This window comes from Euleptes europaea, chromosome 19, assembly GCF_029931775.1.
Source record: "Euleptes europaea isolate rEulEur1 chromosome 19, rEulEur1.hap1, whole genome shotgun sequence".
Lineage (NCBI taxonomy): Eukaryota > Metazoa > Chordata > Lepidosauria > Squamata > Sphaerodactylidae > Euleptes > Euleptes europaea.
The window spans coordinates 26,901,458-26,919,608 of NC_079330.1; the positions used below are offsets into that span (position 1 = coordinate 26,901,458).

Here is an 18,151-nt window from a genome sequence, read left to right on the forward strand (position 1 = left end):
TCCCTCCCACAATTCTAGGACTTGGAGTGTTCAATGAAGCTGGTAGGCCTGTAAATTCAGGACAAACAAAAGGTGCTACTTCTTTAACCCAGCAGTTAATCACGTTGTGGAACTGACTGCCACGTATAGTGGTGACCTCTAGTATAAATGGTTTAAAAGGGGAGTTATACAAATTCCATGAAGGAGAGGTCCATCGATGGCTGTTAGTCATTATTGCCAAATTGGAACCTCCATGTTCAGAGGCAGTATACCTCAGAGTGCCGGCTGCTGGGAGGCAACAACAGGCCTCTGTGCTTGTAGAACATATGGGGTATATGACCAGTCACTGTTGGAAGCAGTATGCTGGACTAGATGGACGCATCTTGGTCTAATCCAGCAGGGCTGTTTCAATGTTTTCATATTGTTTTTAGGCTGCTGCATGGCAGAAATATTTTGAAATAGTGGGTGCTTATAATGACAAATAACTTTGTATTTGTAATGTTTAGAAATTGCCTTTTTTCTGACTCATGAGGTAAGCAAATAAACTTAGTTGCATCTTTTTTTAAATGGTTCTCCCTCCCCACCCTTCCTCTCAACAGGTCAGTCAGTTGGGGGTTTACAAGGCATTTGTGGACAACTACAAAATCGCCCTCGAGACAGCAGAGAAATGCAGCCAAAGTAACAATCAGTTCCAGAAGATCTCAGAGGTGCGAATTATTACTGTTTGTTACCACCACTTTCATTGTTCAGCATTATTAATTCCCATCACCCGCATGTTGATTGCCCCCGCCTTCTCCCAAGGTGCTGAATGGTGGCAGCGGTGGGATTTCCCCATGCTTACAACACCCCTGTCAGGCAAGCTACAGGTTGAAAGGCATCTACTTTCCCAAGACCCCCTAGTGACATTCATGCCGAGTGAGTGTCCTTTCCCATGACTCCACACCCTCTTTTTACATCTGGGGTTGACGAGGGCCAAATGTCCCCCCCCCCATGGTCAAAGGGAGGAGGATGGGGTGGCAGATGTGACTCAAGACCTACACGTTTCTGACCCCTACTTTGCATAGATCAGACAAGGTTGCTCGTTACATGCATTACAACTGAATGTGCTACGACATATTCCAATGGGACACATATCTCTTGTGTGTTGTGTGTGGATCTATAGGCCCCGTTATAGATGCCTATGCCACCTCCTCTGCTTTGGTGGTGGGAATAAATGATGCTGTATAACCTAATCTACATATTTTTGCTTACTGGTTTTGTTTCTCTTTTCTGTGGGGGTGATGGCAGCAAGTGCCAGCAAGTGACTGTCAACTTGTGGCGACCCCGTAGAGTTGCCCCATAGAGGCAAGAGAGGAACAAAAGTAGTTTTGCCGCTGCCTGCCTCTGTGTAGCAACCCTGGACTTCCTGGGTGGTCTCCCATCCAAGTACTAACCAGGCCTGGGGGGAGGGGGGGCACTAAATCCTCATTCCTGTCCCATTCTAATAGAAGTCCTACACCAATTCCTACTCTGCTGCAATTTCTACCAACCTACTGGCAATTTTGGTTTCATTTATTCTGCTTCCAAGATCTTAAGATGTTGTGATTTGTTCACAAGGTGGGCAGTGAAAAGACTGTGGATGGAAGTGTGTGAGGGAGGCGTAGATCACTTCTTTAAATTTTTCAAAGTAGGCAAAATCATGGACTTACAATACCTGCTACATATGATAGCTAAAAGGGAGCTTCCATGCTGGGGGGCAGTCTACCCTTGGTTGCTAAACCCTGGGAACAAGCAAAAAGGCATCAGGGTGGGTGGGGTGCCATTGAAGAAAGAAAGTGTCTGATTAGGTGAGTCCGATCTGGTAAGGCAATTCTGATGCTCTTGGGGAGCATGCTAGGGGAGATGCCGTCAAATTCCCATGTATGGAAGTGTGTTCATACACGTGCTTCAGAAGCTTTGGTGTCCTGCTTCAGTTTCTGCAAGAAGATGGGCAGGATGTCCTCATCTGAGATCCATTCTGTTCTCACCTCCTCCACCCCAGGTCGAGCAGGATTGGGGCTCTCAGTCTGGTCCAGAAGGCCCTTTGACTTAAAAATTTGTCCCTGTTTAGATCCCAGATTGTGCATGTTTTGGTTGTAGATGTGCGAGAAGGGGGCAGGAGAGAAGAAGGTTGTAGATGGGCGAGAAGTGGGCGGGAGAGAAGAAGGTCTCCTCCACACATCCTCAGGGGTTGGGGAGGGGGCGATCTTTGTTTCCGCCAGAGTACGAATACGTCCTATTACACCAGGGTTTGGATCCCTGGGGATTTTTGAAAAGAAGAAACCAACGTACACCCAAACCTCCCAATTCCAGAAACCCAAGCCCTTTACACGCTCTGTAAAATTGCCTCTAACAAATGGAACGTTTCCCTTTGGCAGGAGTTGAAGGTGAAGGGCCCCAGAGATTCCAAAGAGAGCCACACCTCCGTCACCATGGAAGGTATTTGTTCTCCTCCGTACGGGAGTGCTCGTGAGTGTGTAAATGGTATTTGTGGGAAGCCTTTGTCTGTATCTCCTCCCCACACACACACACAATCCGGATGACCTTAACCCCTGAATTATGGATCGGATCCTCCCGTGGAGACGAAGCCCTTTGTGTGGTTCCGGGAGGGAGGGTAGAGGTGAGGAGGGGGCTGCGCCGCTTTAGCATGCTAGCAGCGTCTGACAGCTCTCACGCCCCCCTTCCCTCCTCCTCCTCCTCCCGCCACCGGCTGCCTTTGTCGATCCCACCGGCAGCCACCACTCTGTCTTGGACCGCCGATGGAGCCAGGAGTGGGGGCCATGCTGAGAAAGGACCACCATGGAGATTCTGCTCATCGTCCGCTTTTGCTGTAACTGCACCTACGGTGGGGGGATAGTGCGGGGCGTGCAACCCCCTTTTTTTGTCAGTCGGTGGGGCGTTTCTTCGCGGGAGTCCTCTGTCGCGTAGAAGCCAGGGTGTCCGGGTTCTCTTTTCTGACATATTGGATGGTTGTGTGAGGATTCTGGCTGCTCCCTTGTGACCTGTCTCCCCCCGCCCAAATCTGGAGGGTAAACCCTCGTCCTTGAGGTTCTTAGAGCGGCTCTGAAAGGTTTCCTCCTCTTTGTCATGCTCAGCTCTGGAGATCGAACTTGGAAATTTCTTTGTTCTTGCTCGTCCCAGGGCTGGGCTTTCTCTCATGGATTTCTTCTGGGCTTGGTTCGGATATCGTTTTGAGGAAGCGGGGGGGGGGGAGACAAAGGGATGGTGCCTTTGGGGGGCCCTGGAGCTGCTGAGGGCTGGGTTGGGGACCTATAGTGGCAGGCAGGTTTAAGGGTGGGGTGGGTCCCTCCACCGCCCATTTTTCGCCACGTTCTGCTTTCTTAAGTGGAACTTCTCGGCTTGCCACCTCGTGCGCCGGGTGCTTTTACGGTCTTTTTGGAAGCATGCTCCGAGAGCAAGGTACGTCTTCGATGCCTGTTTCCACAGTCTGTGGGAAAGGGGGCGTGGGGCTCTGTGGGCTGTCATGGTTCCCTCACGCCAAAGCCTCGTTTAGTTTCGCGGGGTGTGTGTGCGGGGGGGGCATCTCACCCTAGTCTTGCCACCTCAGGTGTTTGGTTGCGAGGGGTGTCCCTGGGCCCTGTAACCATGACGACGGCAGGAGCCAGGGAGGACGGGCTAATAGCTGCCGGACCGGGCTCAAGAGGCGAGGCCATGACGTCAGGGTCTGCTCTCGCCTGGCAGGGTAACCTTTGTGAGGGGTGGGGATTTTTCGACACAAGGGTGTGTCAGTCCGGCCTCAATATCTCCCTTCCCTTGGCTGTCACCCCGTGGAGTGTGGTGGGGGGGACCAACTTGGAGTCCGATTAAAGGGTATCAAATTGCCAGTCACTTAGCTGCCTTCTTGCAAACCTTTCCAAGGCAAACCCCATTTCAGTGCACCCCTTCCATGGGGGCTTGCCCAGCAGACGTTAGTTCATGGGGGCTTTGGGCCAGTATGTGGATCCTTCCGTCATAATTCACTGGGGTTTGGTGTGTGGGGAAAAAGTTGGGGGGGGGGTTCAGGTATGGTTGCCAGGTCCCTCTTTGCCACTGGTGGGAGGTTTTTGGGGCAGAGCTTGAGGAGAATGGGATTTGGGGAAGGGAGGGGCTTCAATGCCATAGAGTCCACTTGCCAAAGCGGCCATTTTTCTCCAGGGGAACTGATCTCTGTTGGCTGGAGATCAGTGGTAATAGCAGGAGATCTCCAGCTAGTACCTGGAGGCTGGCAACCCTAGTTTCAGGAGACTGATGTGACTCCCCGTGCTGGACTGGTCAGCAGTTGTGTTTGATGCTGGGAGGGGGCGGGTGGGGCGAATTTCCTTATTTTTGCCGTGGTCGGAACGAGGCTGGGCTTGTTCCTGTTTTGCTTTGGGGAAGTGTGGGAAGGGGGAAACCAGTTGGGGTCTGGATGGGAGTCATGGATCACACACATACACACACACACACACACACACATCTTGCAAACAGCTTGCCATGCAGGGCTAAGCAAGGAGGGGCAGCCCATCCCAGGTAGCCGGTTTGGAAGTAGTCAAAGGATAGCAGAAGTCAATTATTTTGCTCGCTATCTTTTTTAACACCATGGGGATGCTGTTTCGATTTTCAGACTCCATCTTCAAAGTGTCACAAGTCATTTCTGGGAAAAGGTATTCAGGGAAAGGGCAGCCTTTTGGGAAGCCATCAAAACAACACTTTACCAAGTAGTAACTTACCCTCAGGGTGCGTGTAAGCCCTTGAGCGGCTAGTTCCTCTACCGAGGGAATTTTTTTCCTGCACCTCCCAGGAAACGAAGGAAGACGGTTAGCTAGCACATTGGTGCTGCAAGTTCAGAGTCTGACGTCAGTGTGAAGTGTGAGGGTCCCCCCCCCACCAGTTCCCAGCTCCAAAAATGAGAATCTCCCATATTTCTTGCCAGTGAAGCTGAGTTGAAGGAAACACCTACAAAACTGTTGACCTCAAATTGGAAATGCCTCCCACACACACACACACACACACCTGTTCCTGCGAGGTATAGTGGTTAAGAGCGGTGGTTTGGAGCGGCGGACTTTAATCTGGTGAACCGGGTTCAATTCCTCACTCCTCCACGTGAGCGGCGGACGCTAATCTGGTGAACCGGGTTTGTTTCCCCACTCCTCCACATGAAGCCTGCTGGGTGACCGTGGGCTAGTCACAGCTCTCTCAGCCCCACCTATCTCACAGGGTGTCTGTTGTGGGGAGGGGAAAGGAAGGTGGTTGTAGGCCAGTTTGAGTCTCCCTTAAGTGGTAGAGAAAGTCGGCATATAAAAACCAACTTTTCTTCCTCTTAAGAACATAAGAAAGGCCCTGCTGGATCAGACCAAGGCCCATCAAGTCCAGCAGTCTGTTCACACAGTGGCCAACCAGGTGCCTCTAGGAAGCCACAAAGACGATGACTGCAGCAGCACCATCCTGCCTGTGCTCCACAGCACCTAATATAATGGGCATGCTCCTCTTCCTCCTCCTGCACCCAAGCTTTTTCTCCCACAACCCTCATACTGTGACTTTGGTAAGGGCGTAGAGGCCATCTCTGAGGATATGGGATGGAATAGGGGTGGAACGAATCAGTGCTGTAGGTGCTGGAGTCACAGATGGGCCAATAGCCAGTGAGAGTTGGCTGGAGTGTGGAATATATCGCCTTACACATGACAGGCTGGGGTCCTGTGAGGGATAATGGGAAGTGGAGAAAAATGTGGACCCCTCCCAGGATTCTGTAAGGGACTTGATGAGGCTGATTTTCCCCATTAACTGATTCTCAGCTGCTGTCATTGTTCTGTGCCTCCTGAAGCATGCTCAGTCCTCATCAGGCTGGCTTCTCCCATTTGGTTAACGTTTGGTTACATTACAGTCACGTTTTTCTGCCTACCTGGAGAGTTTTCCAAGTAGGTTGAAACCCCTAGCCTTGCCTGTGGCTGGCTCCATTGCACAGCTGGGCAGAGCTGTTTTGGCCCGTTTACTATTAGAAGGAACGGCAGGGCAGCCATGTTGGTTCTTCTGGTATTTGTCCCTTCGTGCCAGTAAAGGGGTGCAGGAGGGGAGCTGAGGCCTCCCCTCTCCTGCACTTATTTTCCCGCGCTTGGGTGTTTCAAGCTCTCTTCTTCCCATCTCAATTCACTTCCAGTATCTAAGCAAGATGGTGAGAAAAGTGTCTGGGGTGACCGTGGGGGAGGGGGCAAGGTGTGAAAGGGGAGGTGGCCGGCATCCCTCACCTACGTGGATTTTTTCATGTGAAAATTACCTCCCTCCCATACTACTTGGTTTAGTTGTGAATGGGAAGATATATAAAAACCACGGCTGTGAACAGTGCCGATTGGCCCATACCTGTGATGTCTGTTTCACTATCAAGTTTTGCTGTGTTTTTAAGGGATTCAAAAACTGGCTCGACCAGAGGTGATGTGGGGGGTGGGTGAACAAAAGAAATGAGCACATGCACTGATCCATAAATAATGATGATGCCTTTACTGTAACAGCTCTCTTCAAAACTCTGGTCTGTTGGGATATGGGGTGTCCCAGGCTTTCCTCTCCAGTGTTCCTATACCTGGTGACTGAAATAGCGGCCAACTTGATGGACCCCTGTGTGGGGGGAGAATGGGGTATGTGTGGAGCCTGAGCAGGAAAGGGGATGGCTGCGCTAGAGTGCCTCTCACCTAGATCTTGCATTTTTCTCCTTTGTCTCAACATGTAGCACTGCTGTATAAGCCTATAGACCGTGTGACTCGGAGCACCCTTGTATTGCACGTGAGTATACATGGGAAAACAGCATGCTCAGGTTTTGTAAATGCTGCCTTCACACAAATCCTTCCAAACTGTCATGGGGAGGGGGAGGGGGAGAAGGGAGGCAGGAATTCTTTGTGGCTCCCTTCAAATGTAAGAAATTGATCCCCCCTTGTGTAATAAAAAAGACCTACAAAGGGGATTATCCATTAAAGCAGGGTTTCCCCCTCTCAAAATCCCAGAGGTGCCCGCAGTCTCAAAAAGGTTTGGGAGCCTTGCATTAAAGTATCTATATAACACTGCAGGGTATTCAAAGCACTTCACGTATATCACATGAGTAATCCTCGCCAACACAGCCCTGTAATTCAGATCAGTATTATTATCCCTATATTAGGTGGTGGACAGGAGCTGAGGGAGGATGTGCGTTGCCTAAAGTCTGTGGCAGGGGCAAGATTTGAACCCGGGACTTCCCAGAGTGCAGTCTTAAAGGCGATTCTCCATTGGATATGCTTGATAAAGTGTGTGTTGGGAGAGGACTCTTGAGGTCATGTACACCCCTCTCAGCTGGAAACCCGCCCCTTTCTGTAAGGAAGTTGGAACATTCTCACACATTCTTAAGGGGAAGCACTTTAGTTACCTAGATTTACTGCTTCAACCCCCTTAAAGTGTGCCATTGAGTAGCAAGTGACTCATGACTCCATGAAGTTCCATCTCATGGGGTTTTCAAGGCAAGAGATGAGCAGGGGTGGTTTGCCATTGCCTTCCTCTACATAGCAATCCAGGTCTTTCTTGGTGTCTCCCATCCACATGTTCACCATGGTCAGCCTTGCTATCTTCCAAGCTCTGACGTGATCAGGCTAGTCTGGGCTATTAGGGCTGCTACACTCACTCCCTTAGGAGTCAGCAAATTACCCCCTTTCTCTGCTCTTGTGCTAGGACCTGCTCAAGCACACTCCGTCTGACCACCCGGACTACCCGTTGCTGCAGGATGCCCTCCGGATCTCCCAAAACTTCCTCTCCAGCATCAATGAGGACATCGACCCCCGCAGGACAGCAGTCACCACACCCAAAGGGGAGGTGAGGGAGCAGGGGAGCAGAGGGAGTGTCCCTCGTGCCGTTGTGTGGAACAGCTCTGCCAGGTCAGGCCGAAGAGCCCTCTCGTCCCACAACCTGTTTCTGGCAATGGCCAGCCAGGTGATTCTGGGAAAGCCCACAAGTGAGAATGGAAGGCTAGAGGTATAGAATCATAGAATCATAGAGATGGAAGGGATCCCCAGGGTCATCTAGTCCAACCCCCTACACAATGCAGGAAATTCACAACTACCTCCCCCACACACACACCCAGTGACCCTTACTCTATGCCCAGAAGATGGCCAAGATGCCCTCCCTCTCATGATCTGCCTAAGGTCATAGAATCAGCATTGCTGACAGATGGCCATCTAGCCTCTGCTTAAAAACCTCCAGGGAAGGAGAGCTCATCACCTCTCGCTTGTGCCTGGAGAATGTTGTAGCCAGAAAGCTTTTTGCCGGATCAGACTGATCCTATTCCGAAGTCATCTCAGTTCATTGTGGTCCCTGGCCACAGCTCATGATAAAGCATGCCACATGCTTCCTGGAGTTTTGAAGGAGGATTTCTTTTAATCAGTCCCAATGCTACTGCCGGTATGCTCCAGGAGGTGACCTCAAATTCTAGGAGTATTGGGTGGTGGGTTTAGTAGGTGTATAGACTCGTAGCAATGCCCTGGTGCTGTTTAGGAGGAAACAGCGGGGCATGAGTGAAGGTGAAGACAGGGAATATCAGATAACTTGCAGTGTATCCTTCACATCTGCCCAGGTTTCTTCTGTCTTCCCTGTTTGAATGAGCAATGTGCAGATGACTAGGGTTGCCAACCTCCAGGTGGTGGCTGGAGATCTCCCGCTATTACAACTGATCTCCAGGCAATAGATATTAGTTCTCCTGGAGAAAATGGCTGCTTTGGCAATTGGACACTATAGCATTGAAGTCTTTCCCCTCTCCAAACCCTGCCCTCTTCAGGCTCCACCCCCAAAATCTCCAGGCATTTCCCAACCTGGAGCTGGTAACCCTATAGATGACCCAGACATATTCTTGTTCAGCACTGAATCTCCTCCTCTTCCTGCCCTGCTGTTCATTTGTTCATCTAAAATTATATAATGAAAGCACTGGGCCGTTATTTATCCGACTGTCAATTCATCATCAAATTTTTGGGGGTAAATCCCCAAACCATTTTCTTTTTAAAAGGGCCGTAGGCTTAGCGATTCTTGGTCTCTCTCCACTTTTATCCCACCCTTCTTATAAAGACCTCAGAGTTTCACCCTTTGAGTTCTGTACCTGGCCAGGGATTTGGGCTGGGTCTCTCTCTGCACTGTGTATTTCGGAGAGGGGAGATGGTGGCAGACCCCCCCCCCAACATCTCTTTCTCTCACCTGCAGACCCGGCAGCTGGTCAAAGATGGCTTCTTGGTGGAGATGGCCGAAGGCACCCGCAAACTACGCCACGTCTTCCTCTTCACGGATGTGCTTCTCTGTGCCAAACTGAAGAAAACGGCAGTGGGGTGAGGCGGGGGGGGGGGAAGGGAGCAATGGGACATGGGGAGGGAGAATCCGGCGTCCCCCCACCCGCTCCCTCTCCTTTCTGCTGATTGTTAGTGGAGATGGAATGGCAGGCCCTTAGCAGCATGTCCAATACCATGCAGTGGGCTCCGTCTTTGCCTGTCGCAACTCCAGCAAGAGTCTGGGAACACCTGGAAGGATAGCAGATGTATTTGGAATGGACTAGCATTCAGTTCACACAAGCATAGAATGAGGAAGGAATGAAGAGGCAGAATGGATGGTCCCACTTGAGAATGTGTGTTTTTGCATTTTAAAAAAATCGCCATGCACATTGGAAACGGCAGGGGAAATGCTTCTGCCTGCCCAGGGCCCCCTGAAGACTGGAATTGGCACTAAGGGGACTGAACCAGGGAACAGTCTGCTCACTGGGCCAGATGCTCAGTCGCACTCATAGAATCATAGAGCTGGAAGAGACCACCAGGGTCATCTAGTCCAACCCCCTGCACAATGCAGGAAATTCACAACTACCTCCCCCTCCACAGACACCCCAGTGCCCCCTATTCCATGCCCAGAAGATGACCAAGATTCCCTCCCTCTCATGATCTGCCTAAGTCATAGAATCAGCATTGCTGACAGATGGCCATCTAGCCTCAGCTTAAAAACCTCCAGGGAAGGAGAGCTTACCACCTCCCGAGGAAGCCTGTTCCACTGAGAAACCACTCCAACTGTTAGAAAGTTCTTCCTAATGTCTAGCTGGAACCCTCTTTTGATTTAATTTCAACCTGTTGGTCCTGGTCAGACCTTCTGGGGCAACAGAAAACAACTCGGCACTCCCTGAGGGAAGTGAAAAGTCTGGTTGTCCAAACCCACATGCAGCCAGAGCAGTGCCAAGGAAGGGATGTGAGTGTGGATTGCATAGGCTGTCCAGATTGACGGTCCCGCTCCCTCCACAGGAAACACCAGCAGTACGACTTCAAGTGGTACATGCCCCTGGCGGAGTTGGTGTTCCCCTCTCTGGAAGAGCTGGACCCCTGCCCGCACGTCCACGCCATGCCTGACCACGACTTGGAGGACATGAAGATGAAGATCTCCACTATGAAGAGCGAGGTGCAGAAGGAGGTTTGTACCCAGGGGTGGGGGCCGGGAGAGGGCACCGCCTAGGTGTCGCGTTCCCAGGGTGTGAACCGTACTATAAGGATAACCTTGCAGGATCATCAGCCCAAGAGGGCCCTGGACTTGATGGGCCTTGGTCTGATCCAACATGGCTTCTCTTATGTTCTTCTGAGGAGAGGGCTATTCATGGCTACTAGTCAAAATGGATACTAGTAATGATGTATACCTATTCTCTCCAGGATCAGAGGAGCGTGCCTTTTATATTAGGTGCTGTGGAACACAGGCAGGACGGTGCTGCTGCAGTCGTCTTGTTTGGGGGCTTCCTAGAGGCCCCTGGTTGGCCACGGTGTTAACAGACTGCTGGACTTGGTGGGCCTTGGTCTGATCCAGCAGGGCTTTTCTTATGTTCTCATGTAAGGCTTTAAGAGGGGAGTGGACGTGTTTATGGAGGAGAGGGCTATCCATGGCTACTAGTCGAAATGAATACTAGTCATGATGCACACCTATTTTCTGCAGTATCAGAGGAACATGCCTATTATATTAGGTGCCATGGAACACAGGCAGGATAATACTACTGCAGTCGTCTTGTTTGTGGGCTTCCTGGAGGCACCTGGTTGGCCACTGTGTGAACAGACTGCTGGACTTGATGGGCCTCGGTCTGATCCAGCAGGGCCTTTCTTATGTTCTTATGTCCCTCGGGTCCAACAGCCGGTTTCCAGCAGGGGATGGCCAAATGCTGTGGGAAGCTCCCAAACAGGGCAGAAAGGCAGCGGGCCTTCCCCGTCTCCCCTGCTACTCAGAGCAATGCTGCCTTTGTATATGGAGGCTCCATCAGACCAGGAGCCATTGGCAAGCCTTTCCTCCTTGAACACATGAAGCTGCCTTATACTGAATCAAACCTTTTGGTCCATCAGGATCAATTTTGTCTGCTCAGACTGGCAGTGGCTGTCCAGGGTCTCAGGCAAAGGGAGGGGCCGTGGCTCAGTGGTAGAGCCTCTGCTTGGCATGCAGAAGGTCCAGTTTCAGTCCCCGTCATCTCCAGTAAAAGGGACCAGGCAAGTAGGTGATGTGAAAGAGCCAGCGTGGTGTAGTGGTTAAGAGCTGTGTTTTGGAGCAGTGGACTCTGATCTGGAGAACCGGGTTTGATTCCCCACTCCTCCACAAGAGCGGCAGATGCTAATCTGGTGAACTGGGTTTGTTTCCCCACTACTCCACATGAAGCCCGCTGGGTGCCCTTGGGCTAGTCACACTGTCTCAGCCCCACCTACCTCACAGGCTGTCTGTTGTGGGAAGGTGATTATAAGCCGGTTTGATTCTTCCTTAAGTGGTGGAGAAAGTCAGCATATAAAAACCAACTCTTCTTCTCTGCCTGAGACCCTGGAGAGCTGCTGCCAGTCTGAGTAGACAATACTGACTTTTATGGACCAAGGATTTGATTCAGTATAAGGCAGCTTTGTGTGTTCATCACCGGCTACCTGATCCCTTCAACTGGAGATGCTGGGGTTTAAACCTGGGACCTTCCGCTCTGTCTAGTCCTTTGTTTTTTAAACCCGTATGAGCCTGCCGGCCTACCCGCTGTTTAGGATGGTTGGTTATTCACCGTGTGAGGAGCACACACTTGCTTTTGTCTGCGCTGAACTTCCCAGTCAACATCATTGAGTGCCTGGCATGGCTCTCTACCCCTTGCTGTGGCTACCAGCGGCCAAGAAAGGCCAAGAAAGTTATACAAATGGGCTGGCTTTGCATAACTGTGTTTTCAAACTGTTCCTAGGAACATGGAAGTGTTCCTTCCCTCTAGAGCTAGTTTGTTCACTGTTAACTGGTCTTCTCCTACATCACACCACACCGCAGGGCTCAAAAAGGAGTGTCTAAAGTGGCACACATCTCTTTCGTATGGCTAACTCCAACTGGAAGACCCCTGCCAAGCACAGGACTTTGGGGGATGGGAAGGATGTGCCTGAGAATGGCAACCTACTCGGGATGGGGGTCAGAGAGTGCCTTGTGGGTGTTTGCCTGATCCTGCCAACCTCCAGCTTGGTGTAGTGGTTAAGAGCGGTAGACTCTAATCTGGAGAATTGGGTTTGATTCCCCACTCTTCCATATGAGCAGCGGGGGCTAATCTGATGAACCGGGTTTGTTTCCCCACTCCTACACATGAAGCCCACTGGGTGCCCTTGGGCCAGTCACAGTTCTCTCTGAACTCTCTCAGCCCCACCTATCTCATGGGGTGTCTTTTGTGGGGAGGGGAAGGGAAGGAGATTGTAAGCCGGTTTGATTCTCCTTAAAAAGGTAGAGAAAATGGGCATATAAAAACCAACTCTTCTTCCTTTGAGGGATGCTACTGTTTTTTGCTATGGCAAAGCAACACCTGCTTCCCCCCAGCAGAGAAACTGAGCTGAGAATGTTTTCAGAGAGTAGCAATGTTGGTCTGCAGTAGAATAGTTAGATTTGAGTCCAGTGGCACCTTAGAGACCAAGACTATTTTGGGGGTATAAGCTTTGGACCCAGCGTGCTGTAGTGGTTAAGAGTGGCAGATTCTAATCTGGAGAACCGGGTTCGATTCCCCACTCCTTCACATGAAGCCTGCTGGGTGACCTCGGGCCAGTCACAGTTCCTTCAGAATTCTCTCAGTCCACACGGAGGCAGGCGATGGCAAACCACCTCCAAACATCTCTTGCCTTGAAAACCCTACAGGGTCACCATAAGTCAGCGGTGACGTGATGGCACACAATACACAAGCTTTTGAGAGTCAAAGCTCTGACAGATACAGTGAATCTGATTAAGGGAAAGCTTGTATCCCCAAAATCTTGTTCGTTTCTAAGATGCTACTGGACTCGAATCTAGCTTTGCTGAGAAGGAGCTTGCAGGGGACAGCTTCTTAGGACATGGTGAGGAAGCTGAATGCCGTTGTTTCAGGAATGGTCAGTCAAATAATTCACTCAGATTGTTAAAAAAATAACCAAATTTGAGGCAAAAGGTTCTGATGAATAAGCAGAATTCCAGCGTATTTAGTGTGTAACGATATACCAAACAGCGTATTTCCACAGAGTATCATCATGTGACTTCATAATGCAGGAACCAAGTCCTCTAAAACCAAGTTACAGGCATGCCTTATTTTATTGCGCTTCGCAGATGTTGCGTTTTCAAGCAAGCCTATCAGCACCATTTTTCCAACAGCATGTGCTCACTTTGTGTCTCTGTCGCACTTTGGTAATTCTCGCAATATTTCAGATGTTTTCATTATTATTACAGTACATTTTTAAGACATAATACTATTGCACACTTAATATATTATATAGTGTAAACTATATATAATATAGTGTATAGTGTATATATTAATATATAATATAGTGAGGAGTTTCCAGAAAGAACTGCCCGCTTCCATCACCGCCCTATTTCCCATATTGACCAAAGAAATCAAGGTCCCCCAGCTAGTGTTCAAATCTTCAGCCAAACTTGTTCCCAAACTGGCTTCTTCTCCTCTACAGAAGGCCAGCAAGGGGCAAAGCCGAGCCATGGAGCGCCTGAAGAAGAAGATGTTCGACAATGAATTCTGGCTTCTGCTCAACTCTCCTTCCATCCCCTTCCGCATCCATCACCGCAATGGGAAAGTATGGACTGGTCCTTCTGGGGGTTGTGGGGGGTGGGAGAAAAGGGAGCTGCTAGAGAGAGGCTTTTAGGCAGAGATCAGAGACCAAAGAAAGGGAAAGAGAGAAGTGCTTCGTTGTGGGCATGACTGTGGGGAGACATCACCATCAACTATGGTTTGGTCAAACCTTGGTTGGCTGTGACATCTGAATGCAGTCAAACTGGGGTTTGTTGATTAGCCCAAAACCAGGACTCCATACTAGCATTTGAGGCTGGTTTATTAACCATAATTTGTTCTAATTGTGGTTTGATGTGAATTCACAAATGACAATTAGTTATATTTGCTGGTTACAGAGACAGTAGTCTTGGGAGGGGACAAGAAGCAGAGAATTGGGTTTTGTTCACGTAAACAAGTCACAGTTTATGAGGATGTCCAAAGGCAGCCTGTGCACAGCTTGGTAATAAATGGTGGCAGTGGAGAATGCAGGGGGTGGTGGTCCCAGTGCCTGCCACTAGGTAGCTTGGGAGTAACAGACTTGGTCTTTAAAGCTGTGGAGCCTGGAGTGCCAGTGGGAGAGCAGGGAATGGTGCCAGGTCTCCTTGGGGTTCTCCCTTGGCATCTATTTCAATCAGGGGGTGATGTGGGTGAAAAGGGCCCTGAAGCTTTTAAACCCTCACCTCTGTTGAATGCATGGAGACCCTTCCCACACATCCTGGGTTTGTGGAAAGACTTCTAGGTCAGAGGGTGGTGAGTCTGGGCTGCATTGAATCCCAGAGACCATGGGGCTTCCTAGCACAATCCATGTGTGTGTGTGTGTGTGTGTGTGTGTGTGTGTGTGTGTGAGAGAGAGAGAGAGAGAGAGAGAGAGAGAGTGTGTGTGTTTGTGTGTGTGTGTGAGTGAGTGAGTGTGTGTTGGTAGGATAGAAGTGGGTTAATGCTAACTAATTTGGACAGGAAGGAAATCTCAGGTCTGCTCTTCCAAGTTTATTTGATTGCAAAACTGTGAATTCAAGTTCTCTTTAACTTGATGGTTTTACAACATTTCCAATTTTGGAATCTGAAGGAAGGGAGAAGGATGCAAAAGTTTTGAATTGGGCAAGTAGCTAAAATACCAGTTGCCTTGAAAATTCAAAGGAGGGTTTGAATCAGCCGCTCCCTTTCTTTTTATTATCTTGTTCATGTGGATGTTGCAAAAAAAAAAAAAATAGTTTCACTAGAATGACAAGATGCTTTGTTTTGTCATTTTATAGCTTAAACATTACTCTTTTGGCCTACCCCCTGAAACTTGAATGTCAACATCTGAAATTTTTTTAAGTCAGTTAAAAATTTCACTGACCTTTGAATGTGGGGCAGTTTCTGGGTCTCTGGAGGGAGTCAGAACACCTTTCTGACCATTTATGGGGAGGGGCAGAGGCCTCTCTGCCCCACTGCATTGATGCCACCCTGTTTCCTTTCCAGAGTTACTTGTTTCTGCTTTCCTCCGACTATGAGCGGGCAGAATGGAGGGAGGCCATCCAGAAGCTACAAAAGAAAGGTAAGATGGCTGGCAACGTTTTCCTCACTGGGGTGGCCTTGACGTGTCAGCTCGACAACCCAGGGCTGGTTTGGTTTTTTGCCGCTCCCTCTATGATCTCTTGAACCAGCATAGAGTCTGTCCATTGTAGGGATCCTACCGATTTTCACAATGCTCCCCTCTTTAGCTTGAAATCCCCACTTCCCTCTTGTGCAGATCAAACCCGAGGCCTTATTTCCATGCCATTTTCTGGTTCCTCGTGCCATGCTTCCCCCGCCCCCCGCTATGAAACAAAGACATTGCCGACATTTTTGTGCCAACTGTGCACAAGTGGAGTAAAAATGGCATGACATTAGAACTGGGAATGCCTGCAAACAAAAGGGGTGCGCATACACACAAAAGCTCAAAATACCAATGCCAAACAAACACGGAAGCATTTGTACAACCCTTCTCCCCAAAAGCAGGCTCTTAGTTGTCCCTCTACCCAACAGCTTCACCCTTTTCAGTCAGGGCACCATTTTTATGGAAGAGTTTGTCAGGGAAGGGGCTCCACCACAGCATCTTCCTGTAAGGTTTATAGAGGCAAAAATGTTGTATAGACTAGAATAATAGAATCACAGAGTTGGAAGGGACCACCAGGGTCATCTAGTCCAACCCCCTGCACAATGCAGGAAATTCACAGCTACCTCCACCCCCACACCCCCAGGGACCCCTACTCCATGCCCAGAAGATGGCCAAGGTGCCCTCCCTCTCATCATCTGCTTAAAGTCATAGAGTCAGCAAGGCTGACAGATGGCCACCTAACCTCTTCTTAAAAACCTCCAGGGAAGGAGAGCCCACCACCTCTTGCGTGATTGTATCTTTAAGACTTTTATGGACTGACTTATAATTTTAAGGAGGCAGTGGACATTTTAATTAGAAAATTTCAGGGCGGTTCCATCTGTGATTTTTTTTTTTTTTACTGTTCATATTTTTGGGACTACCTTGGTAGCTTGGCTTATGCGACTTGCCTGGCATGCAGGTTGGGGCAGAGGACTTTTTCCCTCCAGATATTTTTAAACAAAATATGCAAACAGTAAAAGCCAAAGAACAGGTTAACAACCCTCAGAGTGCTGTCTGGGGGAGGGGCAGTTCATTACCCCCCCAGTTCTGTCTCCTCAATCTTAACTCTCTGCTGCATCCTGGTGAACTTCTGTTATAGCAGCTTCTGAACATGCTTGCAGGAACAGTGTGTGTGTGTGTGGGGGGGGCTACCCCACCTGTCTGTGTCCTTCTGCTGAGTCTCCCTCTCTTATTCCCCCATGCGCAGACCTCCAGACCTTCGTGCTCAGCTCTGTGGAGCTGCAAGTGCTTACGGGCTCCTGCTTCAAATTACGCACTGTGCACAATCTTCCAGTCACAAGCAATAAGGACGGTAAGCGATTCTTGCCCACCTCCTCCCGAGACCCCACTGCGGTGTCCTCCAGTCCGTAGGTCAGGCGATTTGTAGCTGGTACTTTTTGGAGGAAAGGAATGCATCCTTAAGATCGGTCTCTGACTTTGCAGTTTAAAGAGCTGGGAAGGACCTCTCCTTGAGAGATCAGTTCCAAATGGTGTGGTGTGGTGTAGAGGTGCGGTTGTCTGGGAGGGCCTATTCAGAGCTCATTTCTGCCAGGTAGTCACTTCAGTAGCCTTAGGTGGGCCGCTGTGGCTCTTAGCCTCTGCTTCCCGTCTGCGCATAACGCTTACAGGGCTGTTTGTAAGAATTCTGCACGAAGCACTGTAAACATCAAAACAGTAAATTATTGTGTCGTCGTTATTACAACTGGGGAATCACAGGCTTTGCATGCAGTAAGTTCCACGCTGAGTCTCCAGCATTTTGATTAAGAGTTTCTCACGTCGCTGGGAAAGACTTCTCTTTGCTGAGGACCCCAGAGAGCCATTGCCAGCCAGCATAAACCCTCCTGGGCTGGAGGGACCCATGATCCGACTCGCGAGATAAGGCCGCTTCTCTTTTTATGTATGCTTGAGTTCTTTTGTGGGCCACAAAGTGCTTGGGGAAATGTTCCGAGCACAGCACTTCCAGGGTCCTGTCTCCAGCAGTGTAGATTTCACAGCAAGTGCTGCTTTGCGGCACCAGTTCCAAGACTTGCTGTCTGGCACAGAAGAAGAAGAAGAAGAAGAAGAAGAAGAAGAAGAAGAAGAAGAAGAAGGAGGAGGAGGAGGAGGAGGAGGAGGAGGAGGAGGAGGAGGAGGAGGAGGAGGAGGAGGAGGAGGAGGAGGAGGAGTTGGTTTTTATATGCCGACTTTTTCTACCACTTAAGGAAGAATCAAACCAGTTTACATTCCCCTCCCCACAGCAGACACCCTGTGAGGTAGGTGGGGCTGAGACAGCTCTAAGAGAGCTGTGGCTAGCCAAGGTCACCCAGCTGGCTTCATGTGGAGGAGTGGGGAAACAAACCCGGTTCACCAGATTAGCCTCCGCCGCTCATGTAGAGGAGTGGGGAATCAAACCCGGTTCTCCAGATCAGAGTCCATTGCCCCAAACCACTGCTGTTAACCACTATATTACGCTGGCTCTCCACTCCAGTGGACACTCGGGGTGGTCATAATTTATAGGGTTGTGTGTTTGCAGCCCCAGAATCCCAGATTCTGTTGCTTTA

General features: G+C 49.9%; 1 protein-coding gene across 3 annotated transcripts in view; it reads left to right on the plus strand.

Moving 5' to 3' along the window:
- The window catches only part of ABR (ABR activator of RhoGEF and GTPase), an 83,374-nt gene that overhangs the window by 19,562 nt on the left and 45,661 nt on the right, over window positions 1-18,151 (plus strand). For 2 of the 3 annotated variants that reach the window (XM_056865165.1, XM_056865163.1), the window contains 9 exons: window positions 579-686; window positions 2,376-2,436; window positions 6,695-6,747; window positions 7,660-7,800; window positions 9,175-9,296; window positions 10,248-10,413; window positions 13,896-14,018; window positions 15,455-15,530; window positions 16,819-16,923. In XM_056865165.1, the coding sequence (XP_056721143.1) occupies window positions 579-686; window positions 2,376-2,436; window positions 6,695-6,747; window positions 7,660-7,800; window positions 9,175-9,296; window positions 10,248-10,413; window positions 13,896-14,018; window positions 15,455-15,530; window positions 16,819-16,923 (955 nt within the window). Of the gene's footprint in view, window positions 1-578; window positions 687-2,375; window positions 2,437-2,739; window positions 2,843-6,694; window positions 6,748-7,659; window positions 7,801-9,174; window positions 9,297-10,247; window positions 10,414-13,895; window positions 14,019-15,454; window positions 15,531-16,818; window positions 16,924-18,151 lie in introns of those variants that run through there. The other variant, XM_056865164.1, reaches the window with a different exon arrangement.